The 22,863-nt window shown below is 41.9% G+C and overlaps 1 protein-coding gene across 1 annotated transcript; it reads left to right on the forward strand.

Moving 5' to 3' along the window:
- The first annotated feature begins 5,426 nt into the window (after positions 1 to 5,426).
- LOC149323155 (doublesex- and mab-3-related transcription factor A1-like) lies at positions 5,427 to 17,997 on the forward strand. The gene is made up of 4 exons (XM_089510086.1): positions 5,427 to 5,482; positions 6,878 to 7,005; positions 7,388 to 7,445; positions 16,877 to 17,997. Exons 3-4 carry the CDS (start codon positions 7,415 to 7,417, stop codon positions 17,722 to 17,724), a joined length of 879 nt encoding a protein of 292 aa, XP_089366212.1. The 5' UTR covers positions 5,427 to 5,482; positions 6,878 to 7,005; positions 7,388 to 7,414; the 3' UTR covers positions 17,725 to 17,997.
- The last annotated feature ends 4,866 nt before the right edge of the window (positions 17,998 to 22,863 follow it).

The following is a 22,863-nucleotide window of genomic DNA, read 5'->3' on the forward strand; positions in this document are numbered from 1 at the left end:
GAGTAATGGTATTTTCAACAGTTTACTTATGGACTGAGATGGATTTTGCTTCATTGTATCTCCTAACAACTTTTCAGTGTAGCATTTACACACACACACACACACACACACACACACACACACTGTCATTTCCTTTCAAAGATCTTCGAGCAAGTGTGGCATAGTGATTTCAATGTTGCACTACACCTCTTGAGACCAGGGTTTGATTCCCAGCTCGGCCATAAAAGTCATTAGGTGACCTTGGGCAAGTCGCATGCTTTCAGCCTCCAGTCCTAAGGACTGGAGTGTGGCTTTGGCACGGCTTCCGGACTCTAAGGATGCATGCATAATTTAAACAGCATACCTCCAAAGTGACCCGGAGCAGCTTTATTTTGGACTGTCTGTATGGGCCCTTAGTTTGTGCAAAAAAAGCTGGAGTCCTAAATAAAATCTAGGTTGGAATTGCCCTGAATGCTGGCATTTAGTAGTTAAATGTGAAGAGGATGCTTAAATATTATATCAGAGATGGCTAACTCTTGAGAGTTGGGTGCTGCATTGACCACCTCAGGAGACTTTAGAGGACCATACACCACACAACACCCCCTGCTAAGACATGGTAAAATTGCCACCTGACACCTTTGACATGGGGTGGGGGTGACGTTTCTAGAATTTGGGGAAATCTGGGGTCCAAAAAACCCGCTATCAAGGTTGCATGTGGCCCATGGGCTGCATCTACCTTATTCTGGCATCACACAAACTTTACTAAGGTGTTCTTTTTCCCCCGTAGGGAAGCTGCAGCCGTCAAACTATGTGGTTCTTTTTGTGCCACAAAAAGTGGGTTCTTTTGAGAAAAGCGGGTCCTTTTTGCACCGCCATTGTGACATCCGAGTGCGCCAATGGCATGATGTGCGGATGCTATGCAGCCATCATGTAACAATGGCGGTGCCTGTATACATGGGGTGCCACCATTGTTACGGTGCCATGCTGTACTAGGATTAGGGGCCGTGCGGTTGCTACGCAGTCCCTTAACCCTAATATGCCACAAGCACGTTACTGGGCCTGTTTTAGATTTAAAGCTGAGTTCATGATCAGGAGGGAGGAGTATGCTCTCTTGATACATTTTGAGCATACTGAGAGTGACAAAAGGCCTAGCAGCATATCAAGGGGAAAGAAAAGCCATGGCTTATGCAGAGATTTTTGAGGAAGACCTTTCCAATATCTCCTTACCTGACAGTTAGGACCATAGTGTCTTATAGCTGAAGACTCAGGGCCTGAACAGACAGGCAAAATAAAGCTGCTTTTGGTCACTTTGGAGGTATGCTGTTTAAATGACACATGCATCTTAAGAGGCCGGAAACAGTGCCAGTCATGCTCCAGTCTTAAGGACTAGAGCACAGCTTTGGCGCAGCTCCTTGGCTCTTAAGATGCGTGTGTCATTTAAACAGCATACCCCCAAAGTGACCCAAAGCAGCTTTATTTTGGCTTGTCTGTTCGGGCGCTCACTCGACTGAAAAGGCTTTTCATTCCAAGCCTGAATTAAAAATGAAGATCCATAACATGGGTAATCATGGAAAAGCCTTGAGTTTGTCTACCATCTTCTGGACAAAGCAGTCCTACTCTTCACAGTCACCTCTACTATCCTAAGATGTGCCCACATGTATTGGCTTGTTGGTGGTGTGGCATATACCATCTTGGTGTTAAAGACGTTGTTTCCACTTCCTCAGAGATGAAGATCACCTCTGGGTCTCTATAGTTTACACCTGGGGTTGTAGTATTGGCAAAAGAGACAAACAGATGGCTTTCTATGGTGAGAACTTTAGTTCTGGTGGCGGCAAAATAAGACTGGATGTTACTTGACAACAGTATGGATAATTCCAACCAGTCTGGAATGCTAGATACCAATTTGCAATTTCCTCTTCTTGAGGAATCTGAAAGTACCCTTAGTTGGATTAATGGAATTAGAACTGTTGTGTCTTAGAGAAGAAAGAAGGATTTGTCAGGGAAGAGACGCTTACAAAAATCCAACAATGAAGAACAAAACCCTATATCTCACTTATTTCTGTCAAAGCCTGCAAATATCCCCAAGAAGACTTAGTTTAGTCTACCTAATTGGTTGCCACTGAGTTGATATGGTAGGAAAGGGTATCTTTTCAGTTGTTTGTCAGTAACCCCCATATTAACAATGCCCCTTCTTTCATGTTCTTCTTCTTACCTCCCACTTACTTTAGTCGTATTCAGTCATGAATAGGAAGCCTTGACTTTGTTGTGCTCTTAACTTAGGATGTTGGGCGCATTTCTCTATAGCCCAGGGTTTTCTCATCAGCAGGCTGCCTTGCCCTATCATTTGCCTTTGTTTCAAAATTAGCCACATTCTCGCCTGTTGACCCATGCTACCCTGTGGGTCATGGAAGAGTGTGTATGTTATTTTACCCCTGGGGTTTCTGGGCAGGTGTGAAGCCTTCATAGTTTATTACTGCCCTTCAGTCACAGCAGGCTTTCAGGAGGAAAAGCTGTCTAACAAGAGGGAGGATGGGGAGAGGGCAGGGATTACGAGAGAGTATTTTGAGTGAAAGTTTAATTAACATAAAAATGAGGCGCAGAGGCACAGCAATGAAGCTCCCTTCCCCAAATAATAAAAAATTAAAGCAACAATCACATTTCTTTAGAGTGTTACTTACAGGGATATTTATTTTTATTGTCTTGTAAGTTCTTGATGGTGTATCTTGGAAACATAATTGGAGCAGGGACTTGGAATGCACAGATGAAGGTACTTAAGGTTCTTACATACCAATTTTCACACAGGCTTCACAAAGGTGTTTACAAATCCCCCCCCCCCCCCCGCAATTAATAAAAATATTCTTTTCAGTGGTGCTCTCATTTCTATTAGAGGAACACTCTTCCAAGATAGGCTCCCTTGATGCCCATTTACTTTAATGACTTTTTGACATCAGGGCAAGGCATTTTCATTCTCACAAGCTTATTAAACATCATGGCAAAGATGATTTCATTATTGGTCTTAGCTGAGGATAAGGACTGGCAATTATTTGATTCTAGTTCATTCCGGTGATAGATTGAGGAGATTATCGCACGCCAAATCTGCGCTGGGATAGACACACATTGTAACTGTTACTGGCAGATCTTATTGCACTGCCCCATGCCCAGGAAGTAGGCAGCCTGTATCCAACCTAGGCTTCTCCTGTAGGAGGCATTGTAGCCAGCTTGGCACACTGGCCACAGAACAACTTCTGGAATGTTGTTTAAATTAACAACCAACTATTTGAACAACTGGCGTGAGAGGACTTTGCATTCCTCAAAGAGTATGACTTTAAGATTTGTTGTACCTAGAAAATGTGCCTCATTTTTCAGATGGCCCAGGCCTTTCAGTAAATTTACCAAAACTGTGGCCAGGATAGTAACAGGGCAATGTAGTCCTTTGTTAAAAAGTTCTGGCTGGTAGGCTGTTGGGAATGAACAATCCTACTTCCGTCAAAAAGGCTCTTCTGTTAGCTATTTCAGAGATCTGCCAACAGAGGAATTTGCTGGCAGAACTACTTGGCTGGCTAAGATTACATGTCAAATGACCCCAGAAAAGGTTGGAGAAGGGGGTAGGGTGAGAGAAGAGCCAGGTTACCCCAGAACCGAATCTCTTCCATCCCAGGGAGTACAGACATAATGTTGGCACAAAGTTATGTCAGAGGGAAGATCATCCTAAGAAAATTCCAGCAATCCTTGGTGTGAATGCGTTTGGATGCAGTACATTTTCAGATGGTCTAGTGTTAACTCAGCAGGCGAATGGCAATCTTGGCTAGTTAGGTTTGCACTCGCATATGAAGATTTGCATATTGCTGGACACAGGAATTCTCATTAGTAATCATAACATTATTTCATTATCAGATGGCTAAAAGAGCCACGATTCAGCTTCTTACTAACTTTGGGCAAAGGTGATAATAAAGACACAGATCTTCATGAAGTTTTTTTTTTCTTGAGAACAAATAACACTGGTTAGGGATTGTGGGAGGACCTACAATGTGAGTTTGAGATGCTGTGTGAACTATTTGATCTTTAGCTAAAGCTGTGGTTTCCAGAATGTGCTGTTATTGTAGCATGGACCACAATAAAAATCAACCAATCAATGAAACATTTCTGTGACCTCTCAATATCCAGCCACATGGGAGGTTGCTTGCTACTTCCCTGCATCACCTACCAATCTGGCTTTGCTTTCTTCTAATCAGCTTCCCATGGTGGCAAGTCATTCTTCTTTTAGGTATAACTGGAGTACAATGCATAATGAATGGGGAGCTAACACAGTTTGTTACTGCTTCTGGGTTTGTGTGTGTATGTGCTTTCAAGTCACCTATTGACTTTAAGTTACCCCATGAATCTCATAAGATTTTCTTAGGCAAAGAATACTCAGAAGTGGTTTTGCCATTTCCTTCCTCTGGAATATATCATACACCACCTGGCATTCACTGGTGGTCTCCCGTCCAAGTACTAACCAGAGCTGACCCTAGTTAGCTTCCAAGATCAGATGGGATCTGGTGCCTTTAGGGTATTTAGTGGGAGGGAAGTAAATTAAGCTTTGAAATAGATGTCACTGACTTTTCTGATGTAGACTACTGGTCCATCTAGAACTATAATTTCCACTCTCATGGACTGCTGGTCTTTAATGTCTCAGGGTAGGGCCCTTCCTAACTCTGCCATCTGAGCCCCTTTAACTGGAGTGGGCGAGGTTGAAGTTGGGGTCTTGGATAGTTGAAATAAGTGCACTGTCACTGATCTCCAGGTCTTTTCTAAGATTTTTAATCTGGACTGTCTGTGCACTATTCCATCTCATCTCATTGTGGCACCTGCAAAAGACCAGGAGCCTTTTCACACAAGGGAGCACCTGAGTGCTGCTGCTGCTGCAAGGATTGTTGTTTGTTCTCTGTATTATAGTAATGTAACCATGGTTCATCAACAGTGATGAGTTGTTCCAAAAATTATCACTAGATCACTCTAAATGCTGCAAAATTAACTTGGAGGTATTCACTCAATTTATGAGCCACTGTGGTGTAATGGTTTGAGTGTTGGACTATGACTCTGGAAACCAGGGTACTCTTCCCAGCTCAGCCATGAAACTCAATGGGTGACCCTGGGCAAGTCACACACTGTCGGCCTCAGGGGATGGCAATGGTCAACCTCTTCTGAACAACTCTTGCCAAGAAAATCCCATTATCGGTTTACCTTAGGGTTGCCATAAGTCAGAAACAACTTGAAGGCACACAACAACAAAATCCACTCGATTTAGTTTCTGGTCAACATTGAAACATTTTAAATTGTTTTAAAACTTTAGTGTAAACATTTTTAATTTGTTGTCTCTGGAAGTCCCCTTGGGTCCAACTTTGGGAGAAAGGCAGCATATAAACCTGCTGATGAGTTTTTCATGCTCCATCTAATTGTCTGTTAACAGATTCCCCTTTCAGCCATGCAGTCTATCTCACTGAGGCCATGCCTTCTGGAAGGGGTCAGTATTAATCTGAAAGGTGAGCAAACACCAGTGGCGCCTGTGATCCTTATGCCTTCCATGATGAATATTTCAACCTAGGCTAATACTTTCTAAATTATCACTGTTAGAGAGAAAGAGATAAGGAGAGGAGCTCAGGTTTCCGCTGGAGACACAAATTTGGCTATTATAGAGAATGCTTGCCCATCTTGTATGACATTTTTCAAGGAAAGGCAAGGAAAGGCAAATAACAGCCTTGCAGGAACTAATGGACTGCAACTCATGAGCCTGAGGCAGCCTGGGTAATCAATGGTGAGGAATCCTGGGAACTGCAGTCCAACAACATTTGGAGTGCCACAGTTGCCCAACCCTGCCTTAGGGAGATGGCATGGAGACATTAAAATTCATCTGGCTTCTCTGTATGTATAGCAGCATGACGGCTACATGTGTTTGTGGAAGAGAGCTGTTGTGCTGACCCCTACACCATCTCTCCCCATCTGTACCCATATCATGGTTGCATGACCTGGAAGTCAGGAGCAGGTCTTCAGAATTCTCTACTGTCCGAAGATGTCTGATTACCGTGAGATGGGTATTACAGGTAGCTAGGCTGCCAGATACTACATGTCACACAACGAAGGACAAGGTTCTGTGGAATGGACTGTGTTAGAGTTGTGGTGGTGATTCTGTTCTTTATGTGTCTGCTAGTGAGGAATTTGGCCTTCAAATGCATCTAAGCTTGATCATCCTGTTGTTTAGGGAGTTTGTAGGGACAGGAGAGGTTTTTTCCCCCCTAACCTTTTACATTTTTGAACAAATACACAAACTGAAATTCAGTTATCCTTCAAAATTTGCACTTCTTCCCAAAGTTTGCAGTGGAGTTCTCCAAAAATATGTGTACAAAATTGCACATGTTAAGTATTTATAAAACAATTTATATTTGAGAAAGCAGCATTGAAAATGCTCTACAGGAACAATTATTTCAAAAAGTATATAAAGCAGTGCTGCACACAGAAATGAAGGTATTAGGAGAAAGGTGAGTAACAATGCATATATATTTTTCATGCAAACCTTTTTTTAAATTAAAAAACAACCCTCCAGATTCAGTATACATTGAACCAAAGATTGGATGGGAAACTAGGATTGCATCTACACTCAGAATTAATGCAGTTTGGCAACACTTTTACTGCCATGGCTCAATGCTGTGGAATTCTAGGATCTGTAGTTTTGTGAGATATTTAGCTTTCTCTTTCAGAGAGCTCTGGTGCTACAACAAACTACAGACTCCAGGATTCCATAAGATGGAGCCATGACAATTAAAGCAGTGTCAAACTGCATTAATTCTGCAGCAGCCTAGATCCATAGGTGGACAGTTCCTCAGTATGATTAGTAACATCATTTTCCTACATTTTCCTTTAGTCACCAGACTGTGAATCTGTCTGTCATGTCTAAAATTTGATGTCTGGAGGAATCAAAATCACCTCTACTCAACTCTTAAAGATGCTTTGAGATCACCATGCAAGCACCCATGGTGGTCTTCTGAGAAAGTAAGAAGAATCTGTCAAGGTCCCATTCTAGTTCTTCACGTTTTGCCACCAGGCTTCTCTGAATGCTTGAGTGAAAAGTTACAAAGAAAGTGACAGAGGATAAAATACTCAGTCTATAGAAATATATGTTTACTCTAGGTATGTTTTATCTTGCCTGTTGGTCTATCAAATGTTGGTCTAGCAAATGTTTACTCTAGGTATGCTTTATCTTGCCTGTTGGTCTATCAAGTTGTGGGAATGTCATGGTGGCTGCATGGGGATCAAAGCTTGCCAGTCCTGAAACATTATGGAGCAGGAACATTAACAATGGTCTTAAAGTCATTATTTTGTAGTGTAACTGACCACAGCAAGGAAAGAATTCCCTCTTTTATTTTTATTTCAGTCTACTTGACATTAAGGGCATTTCCAGATGAAGAATCTGTCATATTGTTCACCAGAAGGTACTATTCTATATTTTTCCTTTTGAGGGAAAAAGACAACTGCGGGAAAACAAAGGAGGTTAGGAGTGGCAGATGACAATCATAGGAAGCTCTTATAAAAAGTCACTGAATAAGGATGACAATGACATAGTAAAAGGCATATTTAGACCTACTGTTGGTATGATTTTTGTCAAAGTAAGGCACCATAGAGGAAACATTAGTGACAGAACTGAACCAAATCACAAAGGTAGGACATTTTAGGTGCTAGTATAAACATTTAAAAATTAATTATATGACAAATGACTCAAACATCACAATCTGTGCTTAGCATTGAGGCTGAACACAGATTCATAACTGATTTACTTATGCATTTGATTTAGATCTGCAGAAGCACTCAACATTAATGCTTGGCACTGAGATGGAAGTTTGATTGATTTTTTTGATTTGATTTCAATGCCACTTTTATTCCTGAACTTCAATACAAGCATAAGTACAGGTAAAAACACAATGGGCTGAATGGTATGGGTCAGAATACATCTAATGAATCAGCTGTTGAATAGTGGGTAAATCCCACTGGTTGAGTGGGTCTGTCCTCTTTGGGACTAGCCGGTCAGATTTAAGCCATTAACAAAACAGAGGTAAACAACTTGTAATACTCAAAAACACAATTGGTCCTACAAAAATCCATTTCCAGATGCTGCTATTTGCTCCTTGAAAGAACATACCTTTAGTGTTCATAGCAGATTTCCTCTGCTATGAGGGTGGTTGGGTGGTGGCCTATCTCTGCCCTCCAAATCAGATTTTTGGAGGCATATAGGGAGTTGCACAGGGGATGAAAGAGAACCCCTCATTCAATTTTGTATGACTGGGCACAAGGCAATTCGCTCTCTGTAGACTGGTTGTAGTGTTTTGAGTGCTGAGCTAGACTTTCAGAGGACCAGGGCCTGAAGCCTTGCTTTGCCATAGAAACCCACTGGATGAACTTAGATTATTTTAGGCAGAAGTGGTTTTGCCATTACTTTTAATAACTAAATAAATAAATGAACAAATAAATCATCACAACGTCTTTGTAACAAGACAATATGCTATAATGTTTAGACATCAGTGCATTTCCCTTCGTTTCCCTTTTGCTTTTGTAATCCAAACCTTGATTCTGAAGGCACTGAACAAAAACAAAGACTCTGACAGAAGTCTGGCAACCCTCAGGAAAACAAAGAATAAATTGGAAAAGGGACGTAAAATCAAAAAAGGTGTGTTGTAAGTAACTACAGAGAAAGGGGCTCCACGCTTTAATCAAACCTCCCTTTATGAATGGATAACATCTCTCCACTTGTGCAGCTCCTTTAATTGGAATGGAGCTAATAAAGACAAGATGACAGCATAACCATCTCCTATAAAAGGAATATTGGCCAATTGCAGGAGACAAAGAGAAGTTTCTAACAAGGGAACTGCAACAGACAATTGCTGCTTAACAAAGAATGTCAAAGTAAGCTAAATTCTGAAGCCATTTTCTGGAAATTTTATTTATAAAAGCCCAACAACAGAACTGAAGTGGCTTTCCATAATATGAGCATGATCAACCTTTTTTCCCCCATTACTAAAGTCTTCAGGATCCACTGATGAGATATGAAATTGTCAAATCTTATACTACCTTTGAAGCTCACTTATCCTGTATTTTAAACGGTGTGTATTCCTATTCAGACATGGAAACCCACTAGGTGACCCTGGGCATGTCACACTCTTAGCCTTAGAAAAAAAATAATGACAAACCTTCACTGAATAAATCTTGCCAAGAAAATAGGATGGGGTTGCCATAGGCCAGAGCTGACTTGAAAGGACACAACAACAAATATTTTAAATTGTGTAGTAACAAAGGCTCTGGGCACTCGATTTGGTAAACTGCCACCCATTTCATGATGCTTCCATATGTTATGGACTTCAAAATCTATGGTCAAAACATAATGCCTAAACCAGCTCTAAATCAGTTTTAAGTTGGCACCAAATGGAGATGTTCAACTTGCATTGGCTAAGAGATACAAAGACCGTTCTTCCGACTTCTGTCTCTGCATCAGCATTCATAAGAAAAATGAGCATTTCTGCACTATTAGTCCAAATACACTTTTGATTGCTAGATTCCAATGTTTATTTAGAGATGAGATCCATTCCATTTACTCCCAAAGTAGGGTACAAAAGTTTACTATCTCTGTTGCCACATCTTCACTTGCTACTCTGGGTGCCCCAAAGTATTCTGAATGCCCTGCACCTGCTCTTTTGCTGTGGGTTTTTGGCTCTCGCAGGGTAACTAGAGGTCCTCCTTTTCCAGGACATGTCCTACATTTCAAGCTTCTATCCAGGAAGAATCCCCAAATGTCCCCCATTTTGAGTATGACTAAGAATCGTAGAGTTGAAAGAGACTGCAAAGGCCATCCAGTCCAACCCCATTCTGCCATGCAGGAACTCTCAATAAAAGCACCCCCAACAGATGGTCATCCAGCATGTGTTTAAAGACCTCCAAAAAAGGAGACTCCACCACTCTCTGAGGGAAGAAGGCATATATGTTCATCAGAAATATATGGTTGAGTACATAACAAAATACAGTATATGTATTTTATAGAGGTAAAATACATAGCTGTCAATAAGCATAATGAGCTGTTTTGGCTTTTCTTTGGCCATGGCCTACATTTTCCTTGAATGTCCCACATTTTATACAGTGCCTTCTCCTTCTTTGTGGTGAGAACATCTGGTCACCCTGCCAGCATGATGTAGCAGTTCGAGTGTTGGCCTATGACTCTAGAGACCCCAGGATCTGATTCCTAGCTTGGGCATGGAACCCCATTGGGTGATTTTGGTCAAGTCACACTCTCACAGCCTCAGGGGAGTGATCTCATAGCCCCTTTGAAACTAAATGAAAGAAAGAAGTTGGCAGCAGAAGCTTTTGTAGACCTCAGTCTACTTCCTCAGATGCATCTGGGACTCCCTCAAATGCATCAGGAGAAGTAGACTGAAGTCTAGAAAAGCTCATGCTGCCAACTTCTTTCTTTCAGTTAGTCTCAAAGGGGCTATGAGATCTCTCCACATACTGATTCTACAGACTAACATGGCTACATCTTTGAATTCAGCCTCAGGGGAAGGCCATGGCAACCCCTCTCTGAACAAACCTGGCCAAGAAAACCCCATGAGAGATTCACTACCTTAGGACTGTATCACATGGGGAAAATCGAATATTTAAACAGTGAAAATCCTGTGAAAATTAGGCAATTATGATTAAAATTTTCACACACATCACAATTAAAGAGCCATTATCTCAGGAATAAACAGGCAATAAACAGCAACAAATCATCCATGGGATTAGGGTTACCCAAAGTTGGATACAAAAGCACACAACAACAACAACAACAACAACAAGAAATCACAGAATGGAGTTTATCACATGAAGGAGATTGGGAGTTTATGCTGCGAATATCCTGGAAAAATTGTTTAACTATGTGAAATGATTTCACACAATGTCGCACAAAACCCGCCATTAAAGTGGTCACAAAGAAGCATTCATGCGCATCTTTTTACTTTTGGGATTTCAGCAACAATGCATTTCTGATATCACTTTATTGTGTGTGGTAATCATTGGCGCAATTACTTGCCATTTCCGCTTCATTTGTGGGATGCTTTAAATGCGTTTTAACCTCCCTTTCATGCCAAAATCAGCCCCACAATGTGATAAACTCCACTGAGTTGGAGGGGACCCCAAGGGCCATCCAGTCCAATCTCATTTTGCCATGCAGGAACACAGAATAATAATAATAATAATAATAATAATAATAATAATTATAATAATAAAAATATAATTTATTTATAGCCTGCCTCTCCCCGAAGGATTGAGGTGGGTAACTGTCACAAAATATCACAGTAACATTAATTAAAAAGTATTTCCCTAACACACACACACACCGATTAAAACTACAACATTGTAAAACACACCACATTAGTAAATGAATCAAAGTATATATACACACACACACTGGGAGGGGGGGGGCAGATGGCCATCCAGCCTGTTAACAAAGAACAAAGAGAATCGCCTTGGCTTTTTGGGCTGCTGCATCACACTGTGGGCCCTCTTTGAAGAGGAGAGGAAGGGAAGGGGGCGGGTAACTTTGGGGCCCCTCCTTCTAGGGGGAGGGAAGGAGGTCCCAAGGAGTGGAGAGGAGAGAGGCATGCCATGCCATGCCAGTCTGTGCGCAGAGCAGAGAGCAAAGGAGCCATGGCCAAGGCGGGTCCCTGTGCTGCCCCTGAGGCTGCCTCCTTCCTGCTGCCTTCTTCGGCCAGGCTTTTCCTGGGCCCTGCTGCCTCTGCCTTGGCTCTCCCTCGGCGTCCCAAGTGTGCCAGGTGCAGGAACCACGGCGTCCTCTCGGCGCTGAAGGGCCACAAGAGGCTCTGCAGGTGGAGGGACTGCCCTTGCCCCAATTGCGCCCTCATCGCCCAGAGGCAGCGCGTCATGGCTGCCCAGGTGGCCCTCCGCAGGCAGCAGCAGCAGCAGCAGCAGGGCCAAGAGGAGCAGCCAAAGCCAGCAGCAGCACCCCCCGCTTGCCACAGCTGCTGCCCGGAGCTCCAACCAGGTGGGAATGGGGCTGGGGGGGGGGAGGGAGCTTTACGCCAGGGTTTAGCCAGGCTGGGGGTCGTTGTTGCTGTGTGCCTTCAAGTCACTGGCAAGAAAAGGCTGCTGCCAGTAGGCTTCTCTCTTCATCCAAAGCAGTGCTTCCCCCAAACTGTGGGTCCTTTAAGGGATTTTGGACTTCAGCTCCCAGAAGCCTCAGCCAGGTTGGCCAATAGTCTGGGATGCTGGGAGCTGGAGTCCAAAAGCCCTTCAAGAGCACACTTTGGGGACCACTGGATTCTAAAGGGTCTACTTCTTTCTTTCAGTCAGTCTCCCAGTGGTCCCCAAACAGTGCTCTTGAAGGAATTTTGGACTTCAGCTCCCAGAAGCCTCAGCCAGGTTGGCCAATAGTCTGGGATGCTGGGAGCTGGAGTCCAAAAGCCCTTCAAGAGCACACTTTGGGGACCACTGGATTCTAAAGGGTCTACTTCAGTCTCCCAGTGGTCCCCGAACTGTGCTCTTGAAGTGATTTTGCACTTCAGCTCCCAGAAGCCTCAACCACTTTGGCCAATAGTCTGGGATTATGGGATTTGAAGTCCAAAATCCCCTCAAGTGCACAGTTTGGGGACCACTGACTTTTCTTTCAGTCAGTCTCACAGTGGTCCTCAAACTGCACTCTTGAACGGATTCTGGACTTCAGCTCCCAGAAGCCTCAGCCAAGTTGGCCAATGGTATGGGATGCTGGAAGTTGCAGTCCAAAATTCCTTCAAGAGCACAGTTTGGGGGAGCACTGGATTCTGAAGTGTCTATGAAAGCTCATGCTGCCCACTTCTTTCTTTCAGCCACAGTGCTCCCCCAAACTGTGCTCTTTAAGGGATTTTGGACTTCAGTTCCCAGAATCCCAGACTATTGGCCAACATGACTGAGGCTTCTGGGAGCTGAAGTCCAAAATCTCTTGAAGGACACAGTTTGGGGACCACTGGAAGATCTCTCTGCTGATTCCACATATTAACATGACTAGCTATGTCTTTGAATTAGATTATGATGCTTGTATATTGTATGATGATGGTGCTTGCCACTGTCTGAAATGGACTACAAGCACCATGTGTAATGTACTAAAAGGCAATGTCTGTAGCGGCAACAGGCCTAAACTACCTGTGAAAGGCATTGTACATAGACTGCAAATTTGTATGTTATACGACGAACATCTAAAAGGAGTGCACAACTGCAAAAATTAATTGATTACTATATATAATTAACTGCAAAGCTGCATGCATATTCTGTCCATAGCATTGTTGTATGCCTTCAAGTCATTTCCTTCAAGTCGCTGCCAAGTTAATACTGCAGCAGAAAGATCTTGTATTCCCTTTGAGACTAACTGAATGAATGAAGTTGGCAACATGAGCTTTCCTAGACTCGAACCTACACCTACAGAGGTGTAAAAAGATAAGTCTCTTTATGGTATGCAGCCCCAAAAGCATCTGAGGAAGTAGACTGAAGTCTCCGAAAGCTCATGCTGCCAACTTCTATCTTTCAGTTAGTCTCAAAGGGGCTACAAGATCTCGCTACATACTGATTCTACAGACTTAACAAGGCTGTATCTTTGAATTCTAACAAAGTAATACTGTTGTTGGTATGCTTCTTTCCTCATGTAAAGTGTTGTAAGAGATAATCTCCTGTCCATATAATTTTTGTATGCCTTTAAGTCATTTCTGACTTATGGCGACCCTAAGGTGGACTTAGCATATGGTTTTCTTGGCAAGTTTCTTCAGAGAGGGTTTGCCATGACCAGCCTCTGTGGCTGAGAGACTGTGACTTGCCTAAGGTCACCCAGTGTGTTTACATGCCCAAGAGGGGATTTGAGCCCTTCTCTCCAGAACTATAGTCCAACACTCACACCACTACATTAGGTTGCTTCTCTTTATGGTATGGTACGTATTTCCTATGGATAGCACTCTTTGTGCATGTATTTTAAGTTGTGCATGCATTAATGTTGTGTTAAACCCTGCTTGCAGTACCATTTAGCATCACGGAGACCCTAAGGTGAATCTGTCCTGGGGTTTTCTTGGCAAGGTTAGTTTAGAGGGGGTTTGCCATGGCCAGCCTCTTTGAGGCTGTGACTCACCCAATGTTCCCCCAGTGGGGATTCAAACCCTCATTGTAGTCCAGCACTCAAACCGCTACACCATGCTGTCTCTACTATGGTTATCATACTGTGATTTTTTTCTTAGACATACTAGGATGGATATAGTGTAGCAAAGTGGTTTGAGTGTTGGACAACAACTCTGGAGACCAGGGTTTGATTCCCCACTTGGCCATGAAACCCACCTTGGGCAAGGCACACTCTCTCAGCCTCCTCAGGAGAATGCAAGGGCAAACCTCCTCTGAGCAAATATTGCCAAGAAAACCCCATCCTCCGGGTGACGTAAGTTGGAAACTACTTGAAAGCACACAACAACAACACTGAGGTAGATGCCAGATGGGTGAGGAGGGACCAAAACAAACAATCAAACAAAAAAGGAATGCCCATATCACGCACCCCAAAATTCAGCCCTTTTGCTGAATTTGTGTCAAAGCTCTGGGAAGGATTGAGCTTCAAGGCTGTGATCCTGGAACCAAGGAGGTACCAAGTTCATTGGGATTTAAGAAGATGTGGATATTTTTTTTTTGGGGGGGGGGGTGTTGCCTTGTGATTCCATTCAGTTCGGATCCCAACTGATCCTGGTGATGGCATCTCTATCTCTGCAGACAGGCATAGGGGACATTTCTATTTGATCATGTCTGGTACAGAACTCTTTACTCTTTAGTTTCTGGGAATCACAGGCCGAAAAATTAACTTTTCCTAGCTCTACTGCAAAATAACAGCAAGCTCCAAGCATGTCTAGTTGAATCATTTTTTAAAAAAGAAATCATTTAAAGGATAATGATGTGTAAAAAAGTGTAAGCAACCTAAACATTACATCTAGCAGGCATGCTATTTTTGTAGGTGGTTTGTTTTGTTATGTGACCTCAAGTCTATTCCAGTGTATAGTGACTGTATCCTGGGATAGTCTTGACACAATTTATTCAGAGGAGGTTTGCCATTGCCTTCCTCTGAGACTGAGAGAGTGTCACCCAGTGAGTTTCCATGGCCAAGAGGGAAGTTGAGCCCTGGTCTCTAGAATCTTAGTCCAGTGCTGAAACCACCACACTATGTTGCCTCTCTTTATGGTATGCAGCCCCAATGTAGGATCATAACAATGTCTTTAAATGTGTTTCCTATGTGTGGCAAGCTTTGCACATGTATTTTAAGTTGTGTCAAAGACCCCCTCAGTACCAGTCAATATTATGGCAACCCTAAGGTGAACCTATCATGGGGTTTTCTTGTGGCAAGAGTTATTCAAGGGAGGTTTGCCGTTGCCTTCCACTGAGGCTGAGAGAATGTGACTTGCCCAGGGTCACCCAGTGGGTTTCTGCCAGTTAGTGAAGATTCAGGCCCCTGGTCTCCAAAGTCTTTGTTCAACACTCAAACCTGTCTCTGTAGGTGATTCTGCCATGCAAATTCCACTGATGGGACAGAATTTGACATTTTGAGTCTTAACAGAGAGATAAATTGTGATTTAGGGTGTCATCTGAGGAATGACTGGAGAAGCTAAGGCTCATTTGCTTGAATCTCTGTTATCCCACATGACAGTGTTTGCCATGGACATGTGCCAGCCTTGAAACTCTAACAATAGTAGAGATGAGAGACTACTCCTCAGACAGAGAATAAATTGTAGGCAAAATTGACTGAACTGTTTTTGTGTGAGCTCAGTTAATTAAAGAAGGGTATGCATTGGATTGACTCCTAATACTGTGAAAGGGATATGAGCTGTCTTGCAGAGCTGCTGCAAGATGAATGATGGGGTGAGGTGTTAATTTAAAGAGCAGCATTATCCATTCTTCACATGTTTTCCATCCTGATCACAGAAGCACATTTTGGTGTCACCTACTCCCACACCTATGTATCTAGCATCACAGTCTTTTGCTGTGAAACATAACACATTAAGTTGAAGATATTATAACAGTTCAGATGTGTGTTGAATATTGAGCCCTTAGGTTCTTATTTCAGGAGGGTAGTAATTCCTGATATCATAGGCACTGTGATTGGCAATCCTGTGTGTGTTGACTTTTTATGACCCCATGTGTCACCAAATCGTGTGTGTTTGTTCACTTATGATGACCCCATGATTTTCGTAGGAGTTTTGTAGGAGGTATCCAGGATACTAAACCTAGTGAGGGGATAGCATTGAGAAGCTTGGGCAGCTCCATTAAAATTTAGACTAAAACTTAGAATGGGTTCACCAGACCACTGATATCAGAATCTCCAGTCTCTACAAAGTACAAATAAGAAATAGTTGTGTACAGGTTGAGTCTTCTTTATCTTCCTTATTCTGAAATATTCCAAAAACCAAAACCTTTTTCAATGGTGGTTGAAGTAGTGATGCCTTTGCATACTGATGAACATAAACTTTGCTTCATATGCAAAATTATTTAAAATATTGTATAAAATTACCTTCTGGCTATGTGTCTAAGGTGTATATGAAATATAAATAAATTTTGTGTTTAAACTCGGGTAGTTTCTCCTGGATATCTTATCATTGGAATACAGGTATTCCAAAATCCAAAAGAATCTGGAATCCCAAACCTTTCTGGTCCCAGACATTTCAGATAAGGGAGACTCAACCTGTATTCTCTTTTCTGCTCCAATTTTCTATATTGTGTACAGGTACATCTATGAATGCAGAGGGTCCTGTGTGATTGTGAGCATGATATAAATATTGTTTGCTTGTTATGAACTCAGATATTTGACTACATGCTTCATCTTTCTTCCTCCTCCCCACAGAAGAAAAGATTCAGAAGTCTGACTTCTACTGCAATGAAACAGGCAGTTCTGTAGCCCACGTGCCCATATCTTTTCTGAGGTCCTCTCCTGAAACTTCTGGAGGCCATAAAGAGAAGCCACCTGGTGTACAGATTCTAGGTGAAGAGGCAATGGTTCATCCTTCAAGACCTGATGAGTCTTTAGGAGGAACAGACAGTTCGACATCTCTAACATCTTCAGACATGGAATCAGGAACTGAAAGTGAATGTCCCAAGGACTTGGCTACCTTTCCTGTCAGTGTTTCTGCTGCTCCTACCACTGGTGCTTCCAGAAGGAGAGATCCACTTGACATCCTTATCAAGGTCTTTCCCAATCACAAGCAGAGTAGATTAGCAAAAGTTCTGCAGTTCTGCAGAGGAGACATAGTCCAAGCCATAGAGCAGATACTGAATGTGAATGAAAAGGAAGAAGGACTTGGAGAGCATGGGATCTCACCTTTGCCTGAATGTTGTGCTTTCCAGCGAACCACTGATTTTAACCTCTTAGGAGTGCATGCCAAATCACCTGGCAGTAAATCAGCATTTGCTCCTCTTCAAACTGGTCTGCCTTCTTTGGGGAGAGAGGTGAATTTTTATGGTCTAAGTCCTAGACTGGGAATCAGACCTCTGAGATTGGCATACTCCCCTCCAGGAAGAGCTGTCCCTGGATTGATGTCTCCCTACCTAAGGACTGGCCTCTTCCCTGCTTTGCCTTTTCACCCAGCTATGGACTATTCCTTCTCAGGAGTGATCAAAGATGCATCCTATTTCCCCAATAAAGACATGATAGTCAGTAAGATTTATACCAGATTAAATGAACAAAACAAATAGCAGCCTAATCACATCTTTAGTTTTGTAGTACTTATTCCAGTTATTGAGGTGTGCTGACATTACTGTTGAAAGATACTATCTTCTTGTAAAGAACTATTAAGCAGCTTTTAAAACTTTGTATTTTTTACAAATAGGTTTTAGTGGGATTCTTCATTTTGACATAAAACAATTTGAAAGCCAAGAGAATCCAAGAATATCAACTGTGACATGACTTATTAGAATTAGCACTGTTTTTAGATACAAACTTTCTTATATATTTTCATAATTTTGGGAGTGGGAATGCGAGATTTAAGAGGTTGTGAGAGAAAATGCAAACTGAATTACAGAAGAAACCCAATAAATTATAACTGAGATCCATTTTGTCTATTTCAAGATCTTTGGTATGCTTGTTGTTTTTGACCTAGTGTACTGATGTTTGAAATGGTTGTGGGGGTGATTTCATGAGTATAGAGACTTGATAAAGACAGATTTTAGATCTATAGTATCTGAGGTAACTGAATACTGTCAATGATGAACAGTTCTACAAACATGATAAGGGATTTCAGGCATAATAATTTCTTAGGATGTGGTTTCTCAGTTCCAGTCATGAAAAAAGAAAAGAGTTGCATTATTCACAGTTTAACCATAATGTTTTATTGTCCTATGAATACCTGCTCCTTGGATATAGCATTGAAGCAGAGATCAGAAGTTTTCATTTTTGTTCTCTGTTAACTGTAGTTTAGTGGTCCATTGGAACCCTGAGCCAAGGATGTCAGGTAGATATGCTGCCCTAGGAAAAACAAAACAACTCTACATTTTATTGGTTGTCCTCCTAAAACTGCTCCAAACTGGAGGATCTTATTTTGGCACAAGCAGAGCTCTTGTTCATCTTTGAAGAATGGTGGTAGAGGCTAGAATGGATTTTATGCTGCTGCCCTGAATTATGGCACGTTACAGACCGCCGGATTGCGGTGGTCTGCTGCCGCCACCGCTTGCACCATCCGGGAGCCGCAGCCTTTAAACGGTGCGGCTCCCGGATGCTGCCAAGAAGGAGCGTGGGAATCGCGCTCCTTCTGAGGACCCGGAAGAAGCACCGCAAAGCGCAAGGTGCGCATTTGCGGCATCATTTCCAGGGCAACATGTGTGGACGCAACGCATCCAGCACGTAAAGATGGCGGCGCCCGAGTGTATAGGGCGCCGCCATCTTTACGCCTTCGTCACGTACTAGGGGTGAGGTCGGTGTGGACGCTAGGTCCTCGGCCAACCCCTAGCACGTGATGGGGGTGTATTAAAGGCCTGTCTATAACGCGCCTATGTTTAATTTCAACTATGTCTTATTGAAACAAGCCAGCTTAATCAACTGTGGTTTGGAGCTGGACTGTTTCAATAAGCCACAGTTGAAATTAAACACAATTCAGGGTGGGAATTGTGGATTGTTAAAAATGTAATTGTTCAGCATCCCTAGGACATACATGAATGCATAAATACCTATTGCATGCCCTGATAAGGAGGGCTTTTAAGGATTGGGATCCAAGCCAGTATGAATATTTGCTCAGCTCCTGAAGGAGGGCTTTTAAGTGGTTCCATCAACGTGCATTAAGTGAGAGGGATCCTTTTGCAACAGTTTCACCATAAGATTTTCATCTTTCCCTGTAAGCCAACAGGATGATTAAAGGATCAGTTTTGTCAATGTAGATAAGAAGAGTGTCCAGACAAGGAGAGCAGAAACAGCACAGGGTTAAAGGTACACAGACACAACCTCCCACATGCACTATACTTTTGATCCTTTCTGCCTCATGCTTTTGAGTAACTGCTATAAAGTAGTGAACAGCATAATCCCACTCCTCCTAAGGTAAATGATAATTTGCTACAACACATGGTACACTTCTTTGACAAAGATCAGCTCCACCTGATATTATCTGTACCTCCTGAGAGCTTGCCAAAGTCAAAGTTCATATTTGTCTATTCAGGTAGCTTGCTTACCTTTCTGGCTGCTGCAGAACGTGAAAGAAAAGACCCTGGAATGCAGCTTTGATTAAAAAAAAAGTTTGGGCAGAACTTTAAATAGCCAGGGGTGTGGAAACATTTTAAACATTGAGGTTGTGGAAAAAATTGCTTCCTCTGTCAGCACAACCAATTTTTGATGTAAATTGGCTGTGCTGATAGAGGAAGCAAGTTTTTAAAATTAAACCGATGATTAAAAAGAAAATGAACACATTACCACATGCAACAATTTGCAAGTGTACAGAATATGTGGCAGGCTTTCATACATAGCAGAACAGCTGTGGACCAGAAAAAATGGATCTCTCTCAGTCTTAGATAAGTTGTTTGCCTTGAAAATCAAACATCTCCAGAAGGTGGCCTGTTTCTGCTCATCTGTATCCCATAGTTAATTTTACATTCATGGAGAACCTTGGGGCTCAAGCAATCAATAAGCCACTCACTTGTAAGCTATAGTTTGCTTTACAATCTGTGATCTATAGTTAACTTCATATAGCGGAACATATTAATTCAGAGCTTCATCGCTGCATTTATTAAACTGCATGGATTTCTGTCTATTTCTTTCCTTGGAAAAGGAACTTTTCAGCCACAATCAGATGCTGTCTCGGGATACTGGGAGCTGTCTTTCAAAAAAAATAAGTTTTCTAAGTTCTGACACATAACTTTTTCAGTAACTGTAGCTCAGGCTTAACTTTCTCTGTATGTATGTGTTTATGCCTCTTCAAGTTGCCTGTTGACTTATGGTGACCCCATGAATTTTCATAGAGCTTTCCCAGCTAAAGAAAACTCACAGGTGGTTTTTCCAGTTCTTCCTTGGAAATACAGCTTATAGCACCTGGTATTCATTGGCAGTCTTCCATCCAAGTACTAACCAGAGTTTAACTCTGCTTAGCTTCCAAGGTCAAACAGTATGTGGTGCCTTTAGGGTATTTACACAGCAAGTTACCACATTACATATGTAGCTCTGTGGAAATCTTCCTTTATTTTTCTTTAACTGCATCTAAAGCTAGTGATCACCATCTTGTGGTCACTCGTTCTCATTACAGTTTCAAAAATAAAAAGATGTTGTTAGAGCCACACACCAATTGCTGAGAGGAAATGTGGCCCCCATTGAAAATGCACTCAGTAAGAAGAGTTGGCAGTCATTACTTTAGCCTTCTTGCATTCAAGAGTTATGGACATCTGTTTTTCAGTTCAGTTAAATATTCCCTGCAAGGTGATGGAACTAGTTTATTTAATGCAAAGCTAAATAATTGTTTAATTATTAAATCATTAATAAATGGCTGTATAATAAAGTTAATGAACTTAAAATAATCTTAGGCTAATGTTTATTTTGGGCTTTTGGTAATCTTAGGAAATCAGCTAATGCTAGATTACTCCAACAAAGATAATTTGGGTATGCAAATTATGAGTATGCTTATACAATGAATTATCCTGACTAAATAAGATCAAGCAATTAGAGTACCCCAATCTGAGTGAGTATGATGCAAACTGAAGAGTACATACATGATATTTAAAGAGCTGTGCCCACTTTCCTGTTACTTAAAGTCAAATTGACTGTCTATAACTGTCAAGTACCATGGTCAGCACCGTTCAACTGTGTTCATCCATCCCCTGATCCACTGCAAACCCTGACATAACTGATAGGAGATAATGAGCAAAGAGCTGCAATCACCATGACAGTGTAACATCTTGCACTGTTTTTGCACTATTTTTGGCATTGTGTGCCTTCATGTAGTTTCCAACTTCTGGAAATCCTAAGGTGTTTTCTTGGCAAAATTTGTTCGGAAGGGGGTTTGCCGTTGTCTTCAGGTGGAAATTGGTCTTCCAGATGTTGGACTGCAAGTCCCAGCATTCCTTGTTATTGGCATTCCTGCTAGAGTTTCTGTGATCTGCAGTCCAACAGCATCCGGTAGGGCTGTATGATCCCCACTCTTGTATTTCATGTTAGCAGTGTCATGACCTTTAGTATCTTGGGAAAAGCTTAAACAAGAGCAAACATTTTCTCACATGATCTATTCTATTGTAAGCAGAAGGGGGAGAATCTTTTCCCTGAGTCTGAAAACGTTATCTTTTGAGCAACAACTTCCAGAATTCCCTTGCTAGCATGACCACTGAACACTGAAGATTCTCACAGCTGTCAGCTAAAAAAGCAACATACCCAAGTCCTGCTTCCTACCCACTGGAAAAAAAAAAGCAGCCTGTCTTTGGATTGGTGGAATGGTTGAAGTTTTGGCTTTCAGAACTGGATACCAATGGCTCACATTATACCAAAGCAGGGAAATGATCCTCCCTGCCTCATGTAGTCTTCTACTCAAGCTGTTTATCTGCCTGGTTATTATTTTCCCAGAAGGTGCGAAGGCCGAGTTGAAGCCAAGACAAGCTGCCACACAGCTCAGCCTGCCAACTTCTCCTTCCTTGGGGAGAAAGAATATGATGCATACAGTTGCTCTTTTAAGGAGCTGGAGCTTGCCATAGAAACAATTATTTGAAAAGTGCTAGGAATGATCTGGGGTTTATTGTCATTTCAGTAGTGCTCACTTGGACATGGGAATTAAAGGTGGAAAATCATCATCTCAAGTGTTGAGGAAACCCTGACAAGGACAGAACAGGAGGGAAATGAATACTTTTTCATTGTGAAAAAGCACACGGTGTTTCTTGTGCATAAAATGTTATTTTTCTGTACACAATACAAGTGTCTTGAATAGAAAACATGATTTTTGTGTGTGCAGAAGAGGACGTTTCTGCATAGAAAGCATTGTTTTCTGAGCAGAAACTTCAGTTTTTCTTCACAAAGGCAAAATATATACATTTTTTTGTTTTGTTTTTTGTAGTGAATAAGTCCTGATCAGCAATGATTTGTCACAATGGGGAGAAAAATGGTAAAATCATTTGTTCTTCCATTTGAAAATGGATTTTGTGAAGTTTTGCATCCCTACTGCCCCCCCTCCCCAAATCATTTGAAGTCTTATAGACCATGAAGTCTTAATCTTTTTAACCACCTTGACATTATCAGATGCCATAATGTATGTGTCTTATCTGGATTTATCATTAATTTTGATTCATACCCATTTTGGTTAAAATTTAAAATTGGTTTTTTAGTTTTAAATTTGTTGTACACAGTCTTGCAAAAAGGTGACCCTTAAAGGTGGCTTAGAG

Source organism: Sceloporus occidentalis, unplaced genomic scaffold (assembly GCF_023333645.1).
Source record: "Sceloporus occidentalis isolate IW3139 unplaced genomic scaffold, rSceOcc1.0.p SCAF_1, whole genome shotgun sequence".
NCBI classification, from domain to species: Eukaryota; Metazoa; Chordata; class Lepidosauria; order Squamata; family Phrynosomatidae; genus Sceloporus; species Sceloporus occidentalis.